Source organism: Pectinophora gossypiella, chromosome 17, assembly GCF_024362695.1.
Source record: "Pectinophora gossypiella chromosome 17, ilPecGoss1.1, whole genome shotgun sequence".
NCBI classification, from domain to species: domain Eukaryota; kingdom Metazoa; phylum Arthropoda; class Insecta; order Lepidoptera; family Gelechiidae; genus Pectinophora; species Pectinophora gossypiella.
Window position 1 is genome coordinate 14,426,892 of NC_065420.1, and position 22,349 is coordinate 14,449,240.

The 22,349-nt window shown below is 39.8% G+C and overlaps 1 protein-coding gene across 2 annotated transcripts in view; it reads right to left on the minus strand.

Annotated features, from left to right (window-relative positions):
- Positions 1-3,688: 3,688 nt before the first annotated feature.
- Positions 3,689-22,349, minus strand: part of LOC126374701 (epidermal growth factor receptor substrate 15-like 1) — a 34,814-nt gene continuing 16,153 nt past the window's right edge. For both annotated transcript variants that reach the window (XM_050021418.1, XM_050021419.1), the window contains 8 exons: positions 20,128-20,295; positions 19,366-19,455; positions 18,743-18,940; positions 17,961-18,137; positions 17,417-17,545; positions 17,065-17,157; positions 16,360-16,527; positions 3,689-11,246 (listed from right to left, as the gene is read on the minus strand). In XM_050021418.1, the coding sequence (XP_049877375.1) occupies positions 10,413-11,246; positions 16,360-16,527; positions 17,065-17,157; positions 17,417-17,545; positions 17,961-18,137; positions 18,743-18,940; positions 19,366-19,455; positions 20,128-20,295 (1,857 nt within the window). In that variant the 3' untranslated portion in view covers positions 3,689-10,412. The remainder of the gene's footprint in view (positions 11,247-16,359; positions 16,528-17,064; positions 17,158-17,416; positions 17,546-17,960; positions 18,138-18,742; positions 18,941-19,365; positions 19,456-20,127; positions 20,296-22,349) is intronic.

Below are 22,349 nucleotides of genomic sequence, written 5' to 3' on the forward strand. Positions count from 1 at the left end.
TGTCAGGGTTACAGTTGAACCTCCAAAGGCTATAAAACTACATAGGTACTTCATCATCATCAGCCCATTAACGTACCCACTGCTGGGGCACGGGCCTTCCCTATGGATGAATAGGGAGATCGGGCCTTAAACCACGACGCGGGCCCAGTGCGGATTGATGGTTATTAACGACTGCTAATGCAGCCGGGACCGACGACTTAACGTGCCTTCCGAAGCACGGAGGAGCTCGGGACCGACACTCGCCATCCTACTTTCGAACAAACAGGTGATCAGCCTGCAATGTCCTAACCTAACTAGGAATCGTAAAGTGATTTCCGTGGTATGTCCCCAGCGGAATTTAACCCGGGACCTTCGGACTGCGAGCGCAACGCTCTGAACCACACAGGCCATGTTGTTAATGATACAAATCGCATCCAATGACTATACACTTATAAGTTTTGCCAGGTAATGACTAATTATATCATTTGATACAAAGTCTCTGCGATACACGTGTGGACATTGTCTCGCGAGATGCGAGATCCGCTGTAAATATAGATTAATGTGTGATTGTTACTCTGTCTATTTTTCAAAGCTTCATAAAATGAAGTATGTTGTATGACCAGTGCAGTTGTATGACCGACCGAAACTTCTGATTTATATTAGGTAAGTATGCGTGTACAAGATACACTTCTCATCCAAAAACTCGATACGCCTCGCAAGTTCACGTTTGGTATAAAGAGAAATATGAATATTAGGAATAAAAAATGAATGTCATTATACCCTCATTTTACAATGGTTTTTAGGGTTTTGAATTTTTAATGTTAACGTTCCTTTTCAACTTTCAAATGTTCATAAACTCGTGTTTAGTTGATCAAAAATTCGGAAGTTTCAATTTTATTTGATGAGAAGTATATTTATTAAAGAACTACTTATACCGATATAGAAATATTAATGGCATAGGTAATAATCAGAAACATACGTAACTTCGTCACATCTAACTAGGCGCTTCTGATCTGATCTGGTCCAAACGAACCCAATACACTAGCGGCATTGTCCCGTGGCACAGCCAATGATAGGCGTTGGACCAGGTAAGACGCAGACCTAGGGTCACCCCTTCTGACTTTGAGTCTCCGGCCGATCTCCCTGATCAATTCCCTAATAATAGAATAAAAAAAGGTAATAGAATTGTATTTTCTTATTAATTAGGTACTGCACACTCTCGACTTTCTTCTTCTAATCCTTTTATACCTTTTATCCTGTTGCGATGTGAGGTGTGCGTCAAGCTAGCGGCCTCAAAAAAAAAATGGGCACGAAAAAATAATTTGACCATACCAAAAAATAGTACTCTTATTGAAAAAAATAGTACCTGTTGTAAAAAAATTAGTACCATCACGGTTCTGGATTTATAGCTATGTTTTATTGCACTTGCTAGCTTGACGGTGAGCGAAATTTGGCGAGAGTTAACGATAAGGTCTTTCGCTTTGATTTAAACGCCAAAAAATAGTATCGAAATAGTACTCACCCCCTGCAAAATACCGAAAGTAGTACTTCAACGGTTCCAAAGTTATAAAGGCAGTTCTTTGATCCCGCTAGCTTGACGTTTTGAAAATACCTATTATCTGGGGAACGCTTGCATACTTCAGTATGTAACTAATGTCAATAAACTCGTATGAAATAGTACTCCCTACCATCATAATTTTGATCCGATTCTCTTTGTAGAAATGTTAAAAAATCATCATAACCTATGCCATACATTTGTTGTTGATACAGTCACGTAGACAATTACATAACCTCACAATTTATTCGTAAGTATTGCCATTTTGGAGGTCTACCCTACCATTTCTTTGCACTTCAGTGCTGCTATTACAAAAAATTCCTATTGCACACACCCATATGCACTAATTTTAATAGAAAATGGCTGCATGGGTCTAGTTCTTATCGAAAACAATCTGTGATTTTAATACATCATAATACATTTTTAATTTTCTGTTTTATTTTATAATTTATACCTTCATGTTGAATTTGTTACGGATCGAAGTGTTTGTTAATAAACAATTTGCAGTATTTGTAGAATAACTCAAAGAGTTTCAACAATGATATTACTTTCATCTGACAACCCTGGCACTTCACCAAATTTTACCCAAAAATGGGGAAAAATACTGAAATGAAAAATGAAAATGAAAAAATGAAAATATTGTTTATTGTATCCGATATAGGACTTAATTAGGTACATTAATTTAATTATAAATACAGAGATATATTCAAACTTAGACCCAAATAAATCCATCTCTTAAAAATTGAGCAGAGGTCCCCAAACTAGGCACAGCCTGTATCTTGGGGAACCAAATTACAATTAGGTTGCTGAGTTTGTACGAATAAGGTAAAAATGAAATGTAGGTATATTAAAATTTAGGTTTACAAAGTTTCCCAAAATTATCACTAAAATTAACTATAACTTATATAAGCCTTAACTTAAACCTTAAACCTTAAGCCTTAACTTAAGCCTTAACTTAACTTATAAATCTGACAACATTCTTGACCATGTGTAATAATTTTGTTCGCGACTGTACTTGTCTTGATAAATGTATGACATAGGTTATAATGACTTTTGACATATTTCTACAAGGAGAATCAGGTCCAAATTATGATGGTAGGGAGTACTATTTCATACGAGTTTATTGACATTAGGTACAAACTGAAGTATGCAAGCATTCCCCAGATAATAGGTATTTTCAAAACGTCAAGGTAGCGGGATCAAAGAACTGCCTTTATAACTTTGGAACCGTTGAAGTACTACTTTCGGTATTTTGCAGGGGGTGAGTACTATTTCGGTACTATTTTTTGGCGTTTAAATCAAAGCGAAAGACCTTGTCGTTAACTCTCGCCAAATTTCGCTCACCGTCAAGCTAGCAACTGCAATAAAACATAGCTATAAATCCAGAACCGTGATGGTACTAATTTTTTTACAACAGGTACTATTTTTTTCAATAAGAGTACTATTTTTTGGTATGGTCAAATTATTTTTTCGTGCCCATTTTTTTTTTGAGGCCGCTAGCTTGACGCACACGATGTGAGCGTCGAATAACAGATTTCCCTTCTTCGCGATCTTTTGCAGCCCTGTAGCTTACTCCCGAGACATGTCGAGAGTTCTCGACTTTGCGAAAAGAAAATTAATGGAACACAACTTTGTCAATTAGGTATATAGCTATGGGTATATTTTTCTGTAGGTATATTTATAGAATATAAATTATTAACCGTATTATCGTTAAGTGCATTAGATAGGTATATAGCACCCTTCACATACATTACCATACCACGAACGCCCGATATGAGCAGTCGATTAATAACTTCCTTCAAGCTCATAATTTTAAAACCATAGAATATGTAAAACGTAACATTAGAATGACATATCTTTCGTACTAAGCTGTATACCGTTGATGCGAAAGAAACATCTCTCTCTTTCACGCTAAGCGATGTACCATATTTCTGTCCTGCAAACAATTTAATCATGCTATGTTTTAAGAGGTATAGTTGTATTTTTCCATAGATGTGCAGTCTTTTGATGTATAATAATATGTTACTATGTACAGTACTTTCAGCACTGTAATAAGGTTCAGTTTGCAGTTTTTATGTGTGTGGGAAATAGAAGCAGACTATTTGTGTGAAATTGTTGAACTTTGGAATACCTAATGAAAAATAAAACACAAAGTTTTATAATATTTCCCTTTTATTATCTCAGGAATTGTTTGTTTTCATATTAATATAATATCATAGTTTCATTACAGTGATTACAAGTCAGCAGGTAATGACGAATGCACGAACGCTAGTACCCGACCGGTCCACCAACATTTTCACCTTAAATATCATTTAAAACAATTGTATTACATAAATACTCTCGCGCGCACCATTCAACCGTAACCGCCGTATCGAAAGAACCATAGACAATTCAACATTTTTATTTTTCAAGGTTTGGATAAATGACTATTCAGCCAGCCGGTTGAAAAGCGGCGCGAATACAAAAATTAACCGCGCAACAATATTAAACAGAAATGTCGCAACAAAAATACACAGCCTTCAAACAAAACATGACGTAACACTGCATTAGGTCGTCATTGGTGCAACTACCCACTACGCCCCAGCGGCTGCCCGAGTACCGACATTCAATAATAATTTATTTGGTCGTACACGCTATATTATTACAAACGTACACAACTTCATTTATATATAAACATTTATATTATCATAATCAATATAAGTACCTAGTAGAATTTCTCTAACCTTGCATTTAACTAGAACGACTTAGTGCATAAACATTTTTTAATCGTTTTTTTAAATAAGCATAAATTATCTTAAAACAGTATTTAAACGGTATTTTGAGTAGAAAACAACTTTTTAGTAAAAATGCAGTCCGTTAGGCTTAAAGAAGTAGGTAACGGAAACAAGCGAAGACACGGCGAAACACTAGACTTACAGGCGATATGTGTAACCAGTAATATAACGTTTCAGCTAACTATAATATAAACTTCGTAGCATTTGGGCCTTAGGGGAAGTATGTCCGTACTGCCAAGTGTCGATAGCAATCGAGTTATAGATAATTTATAAATAAATAGAAAGGCAAAACAACCCTCGACCGCCGTCGTCTCGGCAGCGGACCGCAGGCCGGCTCTAATCGTAGCTATAAATAGATAGAAATATCTACGTACAAAGCTAAATCACAAGAATTTGATTACACGATAGTTATTGTATCATTAGAACAATCCACTTCAAGTCCCCTCGACGCAAACCAAACGTTTATGATATGAGATATATTGTACTATATTTTTTTTACTTTTTTAGTCCCAAGCTGCGTCCCAAACTTGCATTCCTAGATGGCATTTGAATTAATTTATGTTGTTTATGCAATACTTAATACAAACGCATTTATAACATTTATAAAAGCACTTGTATGGGTACTGGATCTTTTAATAGAAAAGTCGGGAAATCGAGTTCAACTTTTCAAAAACTAGTATAAAATGGTCAAGATAGGAACTATAATTTTTACATCTGGCAATCTGTTGTGGTATTGTCAATTAAAGAAAAATATTTCACTTTTTGTTAAATTGTACTTAAAACCTTCGATAAAACTTGAAAATATAATTTAGATTGCACTTGAAATGTATATTAAAATAAAATGGGCACGATTTCCTGAACCTCTTCTAATCTTGTTGGGATCTTCATCAATCAATCGTCTTCTTGCTCTACATTATCACCCCCTACCGTCCTCTATACAATCCACTACTCAATTCTAATTCATAAGAACATGACGATAATGCTATTTACGATAAACCCGGTTACGTACGGCAGCTTTTTACATGAGACTTTCAATTTATCTAAAAAGTTATTGTAATAAAAACGATGCATCGAAGCAAGAGGCAGAATACAATTTATGATTAAAACTTATTTAAAATCTGGTTTAGCGAAAAATATATTAAATAAATATCATATTTAGGTCGTTATAATACTCTTTGATAATATAATGGAATGTTTATGATTAGTTTGAATTCAACATCAATTCCATTCCATACATCATTCGAACACAATTACTTTCTAGATAAACTTGTTTTATATAACTGAAATCACTGTTTCACAGAAACATGCCTATATATATATTTCGTTGCATACACAAGAAGCGACCGAACTCATAGTAACAGACTCGAATAGATATACACATTGCAAAATATTAATATTCTATAGTAACACTTAAATATCTGAACGTTAGAACTATTTTCTTTTGATATAATACGTTCAAATACCTAAGTGAGAGGTCAAATTTAATTTAGCGGTAAAATCCTCTCTAAGCCACTTTTGATGGCCACCCTTACGTATTGTCACCTGGTGCAGTGCTTAGTAACCCTATGCAATAGTAATATTGTGAGCAATTTGTCAAAATCCTAATAGGCTAATTCGGCCACCAAAGAACTTTAGTTGGACTATTCCGCCAAATTTAATGACCAACTGTTATTTAAAGTTACAACAACGACGGGAATCTGACTCGACTGGTAGTGTTTATAATGACTACATACATTCGCGTGAGTTCGGGGACTGCTACATAACCATAACCTTCCATTCTATCCTACCTCTAAGTCAAACTTCAATTTTGCAATCCGTTAACAATTCGAGATTCGACCAAGAACTCGCAGGGACCTAGCATAACATTTCAACCCCAAAGTAACCACTGACTGTTACTTTTTTGAACACCTACACACGCTGCATACATTCCATTGGTCGATCTGAATTCCCTAACCATTACTGGTCTCTGAAACCACACAGTGACATTCGCAAATCTCCAAATATGATAAATTTATGATATTTCATTAATCGTTACTCTACAAAAGCTAAGGCGCGCGGTCCTAATAATACTGAATGAATCTAAATTTAAAGCCAGATCTGGAGCCAATAAGCAAATTCATGCTGTCTCGCTCATAGCCACCTGGTCGACAAGCCGCGTGAAGGAGACACCATCAGTTTGGTAAGCTGCGAGCGCTCCAAGTGATCCCCAGTGGTCAGATAGTACCGCGCACCGTCACTACCGACTTAAGCTTACAATAACCTGTATCTTTAATCAATCCGTTATTAATGTTTAGCTTTAAATACACATATACACGTCAACGTCAAGAGTTAAAGTTTATTTATTCCGCTATCATTGAAAGGTACATACATATTTATTGTATACTCGATAACAGACACGGGTCGGCGGCGCGCGCGGAGCACTACTATAATTATAAATCCTACACAAAATATAAGGTGCCGTGCGACCGCACACCACACCACATCTCAAGCGCATAGACATACGAATTGACTGGAAAATATAGATATTTCTACAATTTTCAACAACACAATAAAGTTTTAAAAAATAACAGGTCGATTTACATCTAGAATATAACATTTAATAACGTAAATTCGAATATGTATACCTATTAAAGAAAATATTATATCCACGTATCAAGAGAGTTCCAAATGGGAACTACGAATAGAGGAGCGCCCGCGCGCCCCGCCGAGCCTCAAACAACAGCGCCTAAGAAAGAGATAACAACTTTAGGATAATACCCATAAACACACTGGTATTTTAATATTATTATACGTTTAGTTTACAAATTACATTCTTACATATATCTAGGGATTGCTTGCTGAGACATTTCGTTCCCGCCATGTTATCTATTAGCCAACGTTGCCATAACTACCAAAATGTTCCTATTAAGCAGCCGATGCCTCAGCAAGCACGCACTAACATAGTTATTGTACCGGAGGCGGCGCGTTGGGCCGTGCGCACGTAAGCTAGCGTGGCCAGGTGCCAGTCTACGGTGCTAACTTCCTAAAATCTACCATTTTGATAGAATAATAGTGCTAATTCCTGTAAACACCGTGTAATTTTATTTTAAGCTACACCTGTCATTTTCTTATTCGCCGAAAAGGAATGGGACGGATGGCTGACAGCTGTTAATTTTCAAATGAATGAATTAATGACCTGAGTGAATGAAATAGCAACCTGTTTGACGTTAATTCAAGTTATTTCTGTTGGATTATTGGCCATGTAAATTTTTAAGAGCGTTGAGTGGTGTTTCATAAATATTTAAGCCTGTTGATTATAGAAAATGACAGGTACAAGTTTACAGAAATTAGCACCATTTTTCCAGTTTATAAATGATTTTTGCTTTGCACGGATATGTGAACGGCGTCTTATATTATTCTTACGTTATGTGCGTTGGATAGATCAACGTCACTCGCCGTCGCGCTAGATGCAGACAAGACACAGACATAGCGAGGGAAGGCACTATAGGAGACATGTCGTGCCGCAGACACAAGCATCCGACTATTGAACGGCTAAACACCTACTTTAACCGTACTATTCAGACCCGTAAACCAATACTGTTATCAGTTCAAATAATTTCCGTTTGAGCATTCGGTGGTTGATCTATCTTTGGGAATGAGTATGTTGCGACAATTTCTCTACTTGCTTTAAACGGCGAACGGAGATAAACATGGAGGCAGTCTCTTCATACTCGCTGCATTTGATTTTATTGACGCCAAAAGTCAGACGATACAAAACACACTCACAGTAGCAAAATAATTAAAATTGAAAAAAGAACCACGTCACTGTTATTAATTTTATGTCGCTATTTGTCAGTGCTTAGCCGCGCTGTTTCGTAAGTTGACATACCTGTAAGTGATAAAAGGCGCGCGCCGATTTATGCCTTTATACGCAATGGCAGCAGCTATTCAGAGCCGGAGGACAGGAGTCCTGGTACAGCTTTGAAATAGACTACTCTGGGCGCCATCCCACTCGCGTCAGACAGAGTACTGCGGGGCGGAAGGCAAAAGGGAAACCGCTGTCCTATTTCTAAAAAAGTAGCATGGAGAATGCTACACCGACAAGATCGTGGCTCTTAAATTAGTGATGACCACATCAATAAAGGCCAGGTATAACGGTATGATTTTGAATCTCCGCCCCCCGCGGTACGACTTTCGTTGCGTCATTTTTAAGCCACAAGAATGCTTCCATGTCTATTTCAGTTCCCCGACTTTAAAGGATTAGTCATTCGTGCCGCATATCTGTCAACGAGACAAGCTGTTTCTCTGCCGACCGTACCACGTGTAGGGTTCGCATACAACATAGTTACAACGAAATAACAAACAAACATACAGAAATGCACAACGATTGTACTTCGACCGCCATCGAATGGAATCAGCACAGCTTATGTATTAATATACAACCGGTGAACAACGTACAACTATCGATGGTACGTGTATCAATGTTATAACCAAACATTTATTACATTGGCAATATTTATTAAGGAAACTGCATGACAAGAACCACTCAATGTTTCATCATAGAATCAATAGGATATGAAACACGCACATGATAAAATGTAATTCTAATGCCACCATTGCCGATATGTTTATACTCATAGACAGCATGGCGAGGTTCCTAATGACGCGATGCAATTCGTGCGATTTCTGGCTGAAAGACGCTAAGGAGTAAGGAGTAAGGGCGAGAGCGTGGACTGCCTGTCTCACTCGCTCTTATGCAATTTATGATTGTGTGAAATATCCGAGGTGTGCCCTCGATGTACTTTCAGCAAATTGTCAAAACATGCCTATGAAACTTTCACGAAGTTCAAAACATAGTGAGACGACTACAATCGTACATTAATACGACATCCGTTCTCGCCATGAGGAAACTCCCATAGGCTGCGTCTATTGGTCAAATTCCGTAATATTTTTCGCTTCAACGTCGATAGCGGTACCGTGCCGCGGTGGCAGAACTAGCAAACTATTGATATATTCCACTGTCGCTAACAGCACATGTAATGACCACTATCCGTGGATTTCATATCCTATTCATCGATTCTTCTTCTATCGTATGGGTTGTGAAGTGGATGACCAACCTCAACAACCATCAATCCAACAACCAATCATCAAATTTGAATTGGGTTATCATCAATTCCAATCGCATAAATTACAATCACACTTTTAACAATTTCTTCAAACTAAATATTGCCAATCAAGACATCAAAATAACTCGTGTAACGGTCTACCTAAACATGAAATATACAATCATATAAAACTAATAGTAAAAAACTAAATCATATTCACTGCTGTGATGCCGTTTCAGTAATAATATCCATTATTTTACAGCAAAATTATATTAACTGAATAAAATAATAATTTACAGTTACATTATAAATTATATTACAAATCATTAGGACTGTTTGTCCGATAAAAAAATCTGAGCATTAGAAAAGGACGCGTGAGTCGGCGTCTCTTTCCGACTGTCGAAGAATTATATCAATATATCGTGAAATAAAGTTACGGCTACTACTATACATATACTCGTATCTGTAGAAGCGTTAGGCCTCGGATGCAGACAAGACAACAACCATTATATTACAAGTTTTACAGCTATCGATACAATTTACCTCGAGACGGGAATAGTAATAAACATGATATATTTGTACTAAATAAAACCTAAGCTAATTTTAAATTTATATAGTCCCCGTGGTCACGGTACTCGGTACCTTTGCTTTGAAGGTATGCGTTCAGTACGAGCTGGTTAGTTTCAAAAGTACAAATGCACCGTGTTTACCCCCCCGCGACCCGCAGCCGCCCGGCGCCGGACGCCGAGACCTCTCCAATTGACTAGTGACAATTTCCACAATAATCCTAGTTTATTCGAAATCAAAATCCACACAGGGATCTTCAATATTAAACATGAATTCAGGTGCTTATATCCTTTATCCTGGGTAACGTGATAATCTAACGGGGCCAATTGCGAAATGGTACTTCGATATTCAACTGGGACTTAAATAAATTGGACGAATTCTTTCAAATGCAACAAAACCTCGGGCGGAGTTTCGACATGTCTACTTACGGAACCGTCGTTGGTTCACCGCGGGTCACTTCTCCTGGCGGGAGATGGCCAGCGCCAGCTGCAGCTCGGCGTCCTCCTGGCGGCGGCGCGCCTCTGCCTCGGCCTCCAGCCGCCGCGACTCGGCCGCCGCCCACGCCCACTGCTGCTCCTCCGTGGGCAGCACCTCCACGCTGCGCGCCTCCAACGCGGCCCCCTTAGACTTCTTGTCTTTCTTGTCCCTCGTCCGGCCGATGCCGCCTATCGTGTGCACGAGCGACTTCGCGTATTTCACCGGCTTCGGCGACTTCTCCTTCTTACTGGGTAACGTGTTGGACGGCCAGGTTTCATTGAGGTTCTTGTTCTGGTCGCCACCCCAGTCCGTGGCCCAGTTGTCCGTCTTGTTGGCCCAGTTGTCGGTCTTCCAGTCGCTGCCGGTGGACTTGCTGGTGTTCGTGTTGGTGTTGGTGGCGGTGGAGGCCCACGCGTCGGTCTCATCGGTCCGGGCGGTAGTGTTGGGCCCGGCCCAGGCGTCGTCGGCCACCCAGTTGTCGTTGGGCCAGGCCGCCCACGAGTCGTTGTTGTTGGTCGGCGGAGGAGGCTTGGCGGGGGCGGAGGGCTTGAAGTGGTCGCGCGAGGCGAAGGGGTCGTAGGGCACGGGCGGCGCCGACACGCGGCCGCTGCGCTTGTCGGGCGGCGCGAGCCCGTTGACCCCGGCGGGCGGGAACGGGTCCCCGGGCAGGAAGGCGGCGGCGGAGGTGGGCCGCGCGAACGGGTCGGCGCGCCGCGCGGCGGGCGCGTCCGAGAACGGGTCCTCGATGTTAAACGGGTCCTCGTAGCGGTAGTCTTTGAACGGATCCTCGGTGAAGTCCATGGCGCGCGTCTGGACACAAAGCGTGCGGGTGAGCCGCGCGACCAGGCGGGGGGAGGGGGGAGGGGATGTCAGGGAGTGCTGGGGGTGTCGGGGGGTGTCGGGGGGTGTCGGGGGGTGGGAGGTGGTGGGTACGCACGTGCCGCCGCCGCCGCCGCGCCCGCCTAGCGCTGCAAGTGGGAGGAAGCACACGCAGTGTTAGCATGTTAGTGGACAAGTGAGCCGTGATCATAGTGCGGGCGCATATCCACACTACATTACACTCGCGTCAACAAAACCGAATTTATATTGGTATTCAATTCACTTCAGATTATTATTTACAAAGAATCAACAACAATCACCTACGATTTACGATTAATTATATTCATTAAGTTAATTCACAAAATAGTCACGATATGCGCCCACACAATTATATAAAGTACAATATTTGTATAATACAGAAAAAAGTTAATAATATTAATTGAAGTAAATTGGAATAAATAAAATGGATAAATGAAAATGTAATAAATAATAAAGAAGAGAACGGGATGAAATATTTTAGCGCTACTGAAGCGACGACAATTACATATTACCAAATTTTATACACAAAGTATATAATTTAAACGTATCGATATATTCAATGTCTACTCCACTGTGAATATCTATAGTCTACTAATAAGCTCTATAAATAGAAAGCAGAACAAAATTCTTCTGCATCGTACGTGCTGCCAGAATTTTTTTAGTTTATAAGGAATTATAATCACTATGACAGAACAGAGAAAGTTGATTTTTCGTTTGTTAATTAGAAAAATCAGAAATTCGAATGTCATCAGAAGAAATCGTTGCAAATAGAACAAATATTGACCTCATCTGTTCTGTAATAGTGATTGTAATTCCATATAAAACTGAAAACGCGTAAGATGGGGAAGAATTTTCAATCATGTAGAACATTCATATTTAGGTACATCTAATCAAATAGCTACGAACAATTATTGTTTAAAATTACGGCTCATTTATTGATATAAAATGAACTTTAATTTTAATAAAAGTCTGGAAACTTTATTTAGAAATTCGTTTTCTTCTGTCTGATATGATAAACCATTATTATGGTTACAGAATAAACAATGATTACCCCCGCCGCGTTATTAATGAGCGCTAAAGGCCCTTGACATGACTCATGTAACGACTTCATACTTAAATCAGTAAGTAGTATCAGGGGCCAACGGTTTAACATGCCTTCCGAAGCACGGATCATCTAACTTTCGGAGAATCAGGTGATCAGCCCGTAATGTCCTAACCAACAAAGCGATTTTTGTGTCCCCACCGGGATTTGAACCCGGGACCTCCGGATCGCGAGAACAACGCTCAACTACTGGACCACAGAGGCCGTTAAGCGCATTATAAACCCGGCAAATAAATATTAAATATATGAATTGGAAAATGAAAACATGCAATACTAAACATATAATAATGAAACATGCCAAGCGAAACCGTAAAACCCTTAGCCGTTACCTGACCAGGAAAATAAAACAGTAAATATAAGAGACAATATATAATATATTAACTTGTAGTGCGTCAGGATAGAAGTAAATGGAATTCGAATAGTGTCTGCTTACCCCGGTGGGAGTTAGTGATACATTTATATACAGGGTGTTAGTGACATCGTAACGAAAACTTTAAGGGATGATTCAGCTCATTATTCTGAGTTAATATCAAGTGGAATTTTCCGTCGCATAATTCATGTTCTTTTTTAGATTTTTAAATTATTTTTAATTCTATACTTTTGCGGTGGAAAATTCCACTTGATATTAACTCAGAATAATGAGCTGAATCATCCCTCTCAATAGTCGTTACGATGTCACTTACACTGTATAATTTCTTTCTATATTTACTTTGTAACTAATACGTAAGGATAATTTCTGAAATACGTTTAAATTGATTATTAAACACAATTCTCAACAAAGGCTTCATAGCATTGCTACGGGAATGGAGTAGTTTTCAAGACACTCGAAGCCGATATCCATTAAGTGTTCTTATTTCAAAATGAATGACTGAATCATTGACCAAATGTAAATTGGCCTCCCAGCCGGTTCACAGTATTTCGCATGGTATAAGAAAACCAGGTATACTCAATCTTATGACAAGCTGCCATTGCTAAGTCCTTCATGATATGTGTTATCATTAAAATGGTATCTCCAACATGAATTACTGAATACAAAGTGAATTACTGACTAATGTATTTAATTACTATTATTTGCCTCATATATAAAAATCATTAAAACTGTACGCAAATCTTTTAATAAAAGCACAAGATTTTCTTACAAAGTGAATTAAAAACATTGGATGTGGGTTGGGATGACGTCAGCTGGGCTAACCTTGAAATGCTAGCTGTCACTTTTGAGCATACCTAGGTACGAAAGGAATTATTTTCTTGATCAGGTTTTACCCAGAGAACGTTCAAAAACAAGGCAACAAATTGGGATTTATGGGTTACCTCATCGAATCAGACGTATCGTTTTCGAACATACTCCTTCTACAACACGCCTTAAAACGGGAATGGCATTTTATACATAAACAGAGAAAGTAAAACTTGTTTCAAAACATATTCACAAAGCAGCAACGCCTTACACAAACATGTTTTTATACGTTTTTATGCTACGGAACCCAGTTTTGAGATTGACATTTTATGTCTTTACTGGTCAAAAAGCGAATAAGAAAAAAAAATATAAAACGCCATTCTCTGCTGAAATATGCGATATTGTTACGTGCATTAATTTACGTACATTTTACTTTCTCTGCAGCATACAGAAAATAAAAAAATATTTAGCTTTTTTGTCAACCACGTCTGCACATCTCGTCATGCGGCTAGATTTAAAAAAGGAAGGGAGAAGGGACAGGGCGGGAGACACAAAAAATAAAAAAAACAAATCGAAATCAATCTGAAAATAATAACTATTAGCTTAGAAGTAAAAAAAAAATGTGTCAAATCTCGTATTTTCTATCCTATTTTGAAATCCATAAATTAAAATGGTTCAATAATTGTAATGTATTGGTTAAACTTTTTATGAAGTTTAATTATTTTTTTTGCTAAGAATTTAATATTTATTTTACTCTATTGTAAGCCACTGCTGAACACGAGCCGTTCTTAACTTGGTAAAAAAAATCGATAAGTTTAGAAATATATAAAAACAAAACATGTATGTAAATGTCTATGTGTTTTATGTATGGTGTCTGTGTTTTATAATGTTTCGAAGGAGCGTTTCCTCCATTATCCGACATCGAGGTGTGTACAATTTGTATACTTGTTTCATATTTGTATATTTTTAACCAAACAATAAATATTATTATAAAAAGTCATAAATTGGGTCGTGTACTTGGTTCAAGATAAATTATAAAATTCTGATTACTAAATAACATGTTTAGGGTTCTGTTGAGGCTTCCACGTTTTTGCAGCGCATCAGGTATGTTTGCGAACGCAAATGTCGATTGTTTCTATACACTTATGCGCAAGAAGACCACATCGGTGTTGCAGCGAATGCGGGACAGCACCAATGGAATCCTAAATATGATAGAGGCGAGAATGGACTCTGATATCTTTGGCCGATTCCTGGATCTGCACGTTAAACGGGTAGACCGGGGAATGGGCTAATTATTATAAAATTCCCACGCTTCATCATTGTTTTTACTAACATAGTTTGTAAGTTACATTGTTACTAACAAAAATGGGCACTATTAGTCTGAAATAAAAGATTTTTTTTTTTTTAAAGACAGGTCTAAAACTAACGAAAAACATTTTATTTTTTTTTAATTAAATTATTTATAAATTTTAGTCAAGAAAAACAATACTAAGTCGGACATTTTATCACGTTTTTCTATGATGTCACAGAGTGCATTTTCATACAAATTCCATAGTAATTTCGTGTTTTGACGTTTAGTAAAAAATAACAATTTGACTATTTGGAAACTTGCCGATTGTATTTAAAATACGTAAATGTAAAATCGTCGAGGACAATGCGAAATGCAATCGAGTCAAATGACTTGATATATTGTCTCTTCTTATCGTGTGGGTTGTGAGGTGGAATACCAGCCTCATCAACCCTGGTGTCAGAGTTATGATTAAGCCGCCAAAGGCCCCTAACATGGCTCATGTAATGATTACTCACTTGATATATTGTGATAGGCTAAATGAGAACTTTTAGTCAAATGAGATACTTTTTACGAAACAACAAAACGATGCATTTCGATAGAAGTTCTATAAAAATGCTAAACTGATTACGTCATGAATAAACATGGTTAAACATAGAACTCTTTGTTACGTAGTATATTATTTTAACGGGTCGATGCGTGATTAAATGATAAGGAAAAAAACAATTACCACATTATCTATTTTCTTTGTTGCGTTACTAAAATACGTAAATGGGTCGTTCTTCTTTTTTATCGACAATAAAAAGACATTTTCTCGATTTATCGGATTTAACATCTTTAAAATTATAACGGCAATAAATATTTTAAAACATCATATAAAGATGTGTCTGTAGAGGACTATTTAGTGGTTCTCTTTATCTTGGTAACATACTTTTCTTTGCAGGCGCATTCCAAAAAATATTGTGACAGAGTGGCCCTTTTCATCGGAGACAGCATTTCAATTTACCACTCTGTCACGGAATTTTGTGAAAAACGATCAAGCTACGTTAATAACTAATTGAGGAACCGATTAGTATTTTGCTTGTATTTTGAGTATAATAAGATAACTATATTTTTGGACAATCAAAACATGAAATAAAATTCTAAAACATAACTTATCAGAAGGAGAACGAAGGACAGATCATTGTCGATAAAAAAGAAGAACGACCCAAATAAGACAAAAAGAAAAATGAGACATATTATCGATAAGCTTACGCTGACTTTTCATTTCTAGTTTAGCATTTTATAATTTACCTTCGGCGCATAACAAATTCGTGTCGGATTATGTGGAAATGCTGTATGTATAGTTATGTATAGTTATGTATAGTTATGTATAGTTATGTATAGTTATGTATAGTTATGTATAGTTATGTATAGTTATGTATAGTTATGTATAGTTATGTATAGTTATGTATATGTATGTGTGCGTGTGCGTGTGTATATGGAGTGCAGCTGGAGGTACCTTGTGCGGCGGGTTGGGGCGCGGCGGCGCGGGCCGCGGCGGCGGCGTCTTGTGCGCCTTGGGCGGCAGACCCGGCGCAGCCGCCCCAGCGCCCGCGCCCGCCCCCGCGCCCGCGCTGCTGCGCGTCGGCGCGTGTAACACCGCGAAGGGGTCGTTCTCCCACGCGCTCTGAAACCGTCGTTATTCCATATCTGTTACTACTACCTAATACTTGTAAGCGACCTCCGCGTCTCAGTGGTTGAGCGTTGGGCTCACGATCTGGAGGCGAGTGATAAGGTTCGATTCCCAATGGGGAACATTTCACAAAAATCACTTTGTGATCCCTAACTTTTTACTAAAATAATAAAATAAAAATATATGTTTAATAAAAATAGAATCGGTATTATATTTCGAAATTCAAGATTTGGGAGGCATATCCATGTTAAGACAAATCTCTTATATTTTTTCTTTTATTTTTTTTTATTTAATGTTCGGAGAAACAACAACTATAATTAATTTAGTAGCATCTTATGGTAAACACAGAAAGCCATATATTACTACTAATCGGCACTACCTATCCCGATTAGTGCTGCTCACTTGGGTGAGCACTTGGGTGATATTTTCTGACAGTTGGCTGTCAGAAAGTAAGATGGTGCTTCGAAGGGCACGTTAAGCAGCTCGTCCCACCGACTTTATGTAAGTAAGTATGTACGAAGGTGTACTCACATCGTTCTGCTTAGGCTTATTGTCTGCGGGCGTGAAAGCGTCGCCCGCGAACGGGTCCGCCGTATTCGCGAACGGATCCGAACCGAAACCATCCTGCATAAACATTACACATGTTAATACTGAATAGTAGAGTCAATATTTTTATTAGACTAAACGTCCATATTATATGGTGTCTTCGCTGGTCGTTAATTTCACTTTAAAATTATTGTAAATATAAATTATAGTCAGTGTAGATTACCATTAGTGTAAATAGTGTATATTATAGTTAGTGTAAATAGTGTACACTATAGTTAGTATAAATAGTGTAGATTATAGTTAATGTAAATAGTGTATTATATATTTTATAAAAGACCTGCACTGGCGCGCCAGAGGAGGGCGCGAAGGGGTCGTTGGCAGGGAAGGCGCTACTATCCTTGAAGGGGTCGGCCGCGAACCCGTTGGTCGTGCCGAACTCGTTGCTCTGAGAGAACGACGACTCCTCCTGCAATGTTATAATACAGTTTCCTTATTTTGGACTATTTTAAGTATAGGCGAGTCTCCGTGGTCTAGTGTCAACATTTAATTCCCATTGGGGCCAATTTCTTCTACAAATAAAATATTTTTTGTGAGTAAATAGAAGACATATTCATAGAAACTGGAGGCATATTGCACAAGTTTAATCACCAGATAATCCTAAAATACGAAATACACGTTATGCCGTTGTCACCGACTGTTATGTACTAAAATACTTAGTTGTGACTAAATGGTCTTACTTTAGTCTTCAATCGTATGGGCGTCAAACGTCACACACACAGATACGCATGTCCGGCAACGTCAATGTGTAGGGTCTGTGTGAAACGAGGTTTTTTTGTATGAAATGTTCGAGGCGAGCCTGATTCGTTGTCGGAAGTACATACGAGGGCGTCGTTGGGCGTCTGCCCCCGCACCAGCTGCTCCAGGTGCTGGTCGCTGAACCGCGGCTGCAGGCTCAGCACGGCGTGCGGCGCCGCGCCCGGGCCCGCCGCCTCCAGCGCCGAGCACGCCGCCTCCATGGCGCCCAGCTGCTCCTCCAGCTCCGTGATCTTTATGTTCGCCTGGGACATACACAATATTTTACACCATACACACACTTATTTACTTCATACTATAATAATACAAGGGAGTGAGGCTGATATCCGCACAAAGATATGGCGATGAATTGGTCATGTCCTTAAAAAACCTGTGGAGCACCCATCCCGACGAGCTTTGACCTGGTGTGCGGGAAGGGGGCGGCCCAAAGAGACCTGGCGACGCTCGGTTGGCCGAGAATTATACCTCTTGTCATGTCTAGGCGGCAAAAGATCGCGAGGAGTGGAAATCTATTATTCCAATTCTACATCCCAGCGGATATTATTATCCGTCGTTATTGTTATTATTAATCCTATGATTAGAAGAGGAAAAAAAACCAAAGAAAATGGATACCGGACTTGCAAATTTCTTCCAATGAGTTATTAATTTATCTTAAGTGAAGCTTTCACTGACACAGTTGAGTCGACCATTATGGACGGCGATATGGCACACCACCTATCACGTTGGTCTAACAGAAAGCTAGGTGAGGTGCGATAATGTACCTCGAGCTACCCCAATTGGGATATATTCGTGAGCTTATTAGTAGACGGCGATACGGTAAGTGACGAGCGTAGTGCGGGCCAGCGCGTACCTGGCTGACGGCGAGCACGGTCCGGCGCAGCTGCGCCGTGAGCGTGTCGGCCTCGCCCTCTGCGCCGCGCAGCTCGTCCAGCAGCGCGCGCTCCTTCTCCTTGAGCGTGTGCGCCGCCGCCCTCCGCGCCGCCACCTCGGCCTCCGTCTCGGCCGCCGCCGCCTCCTGCGCCGACACTTGAGACCGGAGCTTTTCTACCTGATAATGAAACATTTGGTTAGTACTGCAATGCAGCAGACTCTTCAGCCGGACCGCTCTCGTGGGGTCCACTTGGGGTCCTACTCCTGACCTATGGGGACTGGCAATAAAATAAGGATTGGAATGACTTAAACTAAATTCGCGAGGAGAGAGAGAATGAATGGGAAACAGTAAACGGGTGTACGCGTACGGCGGGAAGATAATCGCGGGCTTATCTCCCGATTGTCCGAAGGTATGTTAAGCCGTTTATCCGGCTACTACTTACTGATGGAAGTACGTAGTCGTTACATGAGTTAGGGTCAGACAATTTTATTTCATATTTGGTTTATTCGCACCAATTCCCATCAATGCCGAGCTAGATTCACTAATTCTCTATTTAATTATTGTCTTACTAAATATTTCTAGAAAAATCACACATTACTCACTTGTGTTTTAAGGTCATTTAACCTCTTTTGTGCTTCACCTTTTTGGTTTTCTAACTGCTTTAGTGTTGCCGTGAGTGTGTCCAGTTCACTCTGAAATATAAATTAATATAAGAACAGACAAAGACACGGCAGATGCGGCAGACTTGGTTAGGGGAGCTTCAACTGGATATATGATCCACGCAGGATATTTTATTTTTGTCTGCTATACGCAATAATAATAATTATATAAGAATAAATATTAATATTGAATATTACATAGAATTTATAATATACAACATTTCTTATCTAAGAGCCACCGCGGTCCAGTGGTTGGGCTTATGATCCTGAGGTCCCGGGTTCGAATCCCGGTGGGGACATACCTATAACACAAATCTCTTTGCTATCCCTAGTTAGGACATTATAGGCTGATCACCCGACAGGCGAAAGAAGATAACCCGTGTTTCGAAAGGCACGTTAAGCCATTGAGCCCGGTTACTACTTACTGATGTAAGTACCTAAACGTTACATGAGCCATGTCACGAGCCTTTAACGGGTCTATATTAACCCTGACACTAAGGTTGCCGGCATCGGTACACCGGCTTACTTCTAAATCAAGAAACGTCGGCTCGAAACCGGGTACCGGACTTGCACCATCACGTTGGTGTAACAGAAAGCTCGGCGAGACGTGGGTACCAATTAATCTTGCGATAGATGTACCTCTGGCTACCCAATTCCACATTACGATAGAAGCAGATGGGCCAGGTTGGTGGTATTGTGTGTTACCTGCAGGCTGTCCGCCTCGCCCGTCTTGCCGGTGAGCTCGCGTTGCTTGGTGGCCAGCTCGGCCTCCAGCGCCAGCCTCTCCCGGGCCAGCGCCTCCACCTCGCGGGCGATGGCCTCCATCTCTGGCGTCGGCTGCGGGCCCAGCCGCAACGCCTCTGGAACTGATTGCTGTTGGCAAAAGATATAAATGTTACATAGGTTACTTTATTTAAACATCTTATGCAAATCTCTTAACTATAAATTGTATTTTAATACGTAATATTTTTAAGCTAACTCCACTCCCACAGACAAGCCGAGGAACTGGTTTTGTGGGATTTTTAGTAACAATATTTCATGTGTCCTTATGAAAATTAACATTTTACTTCTTACTTACTATATCGAAATATAAGTTTATATCCAAAATCGACTAAAAGACCACTTGGCGTGTCTAATGTGGGACGAAGTGAGACTCCTTATAAATACTATCATATCATACAATTTTCCAGACAACTTTCTTCTTTTCTCCAAAACCGTATTCGCACTATTTTTGTTGGCTATTCTCTGGTGAAGCGCTTACCAACAACCAACATAACAAAAATAAATGTTGTTTATTCTATGTCTAAAATCGCGTATTTCCCTATTTACTAAGAACGTTATATCCTTTTCCTTGAGGTAGAATATTGTTTGGCGTGAACTACATTTGTCTATTTTTTAATAATTTAAAACAATGCTCAAAAATATAAAATGAAAACATCATCCGAACAGAAAAATGCATTTTCGGTATTCCTAAAATATGGCAACTATAACTGTCAACTTCCGATCTAACTTTCAATGGCAGTTTTTACTTCAAAAACTTTCTCAACAAATAATTCTAGCGTAAAATTCTATTCAAAATTCAAATATGAAATAAATTGTTCGAAACGTCAACAGAGTTCTCGACGTAAGACGAAAATACGATATGGCATGTTTGAAAATAATATTTCTTTTATTTATTTTAGTAGAAACCTCGCGATGTTTTACGTCCGAGTTGGAGGAGCGTATGCTGCAAAAGGTGGAGAATTTGAAGATAAGAGCCAAGCAGATGTATGGTGAAGAAGGCATGAGTGTTGGGGATAAGGGGGAGACGAATACATGGGAGTTCCAGCTTGAGGATAAACTCGCCTATCCGAGTAAGTATCGCAGAAATTTTGGGCCGATTTTGTATCGCACCAGGGCCGATTATTGGTACACGCGTAGCGAAATGATGAAATTTTGTATCAGCTGATATGTTTATGAAAACGTGAGCGAGATTCCTTGCGAGCACAGCCACAATTGTGATGAGTAATCATTTGCATTTCTGCTCGTGTACCACTGCCTCGGCTCGATGTTTCCCTTTTCTACCCCCGTTCTTGTGTTCGCTACCAGTATCGCCTCATCTCTTTTCAGGAGGTGATAAACAAAAGCTCCGCGAGATCTCCAAGAAATGGAACTCATACTACGAGTGCTGCGCGCGCTCGCTGGCGTCTCTGACGACTATGGGCGCGGTGCCGGCACACAGTCTGACGGCATACATGGGCTCCGTCGTGCGGCTGCCGTGCGGCGTCTGCCTCGCGCCCGGGGACCAGGTCAACTGGCTCTTCGCCAAGGTACTGTCCTCATCTCCTTGGACATCCACTTATTAATCTTATACCAAACGGCATTGAAGATTAAGGGCACTTTTTAATTAGATCGTCGTTTGACCACGATCGAATCGGCTTTGTCTTTGGACGTGTTTTCGTACGAATTTGCTTCATACGGCGTATTTATGAATATTTTTCTTTTAACCGATTACAATTTAGGGAGAAGGGAATCAATTGTTTAGGTCACATTTCTCCAGAGAGAGATTCTTCCTTTCATACGGTTTACATAGATTGTTTATCAGGTAAATATTGGTTTCAGTCGATGTACGAGCTGACATTCCAACCAATGGGGGACCGTCCGATGTCGGTGATGAGCGAGGGCGCACTAGTGATGTACCACGTGGGCCCCGACGACGCGGGCGTGTACCGCTGCGAGGTGGCCGGCAGCGGCGTCGGCCTGCTCGTGCTGGAGGTCGTGGACTACGAGGAGAACTACACTGTGGTCAGTACGCTAGCACCATTCATGATTAGAGCCTGATCCGGGTTCCACCCTCGATGGGAACGTTGTCGACATCACTTCGTGAGACTGTCTTTGGTTAAGACATTATGGGCCGATCACCCGATTGTTCGTGGTAATAATTAGTA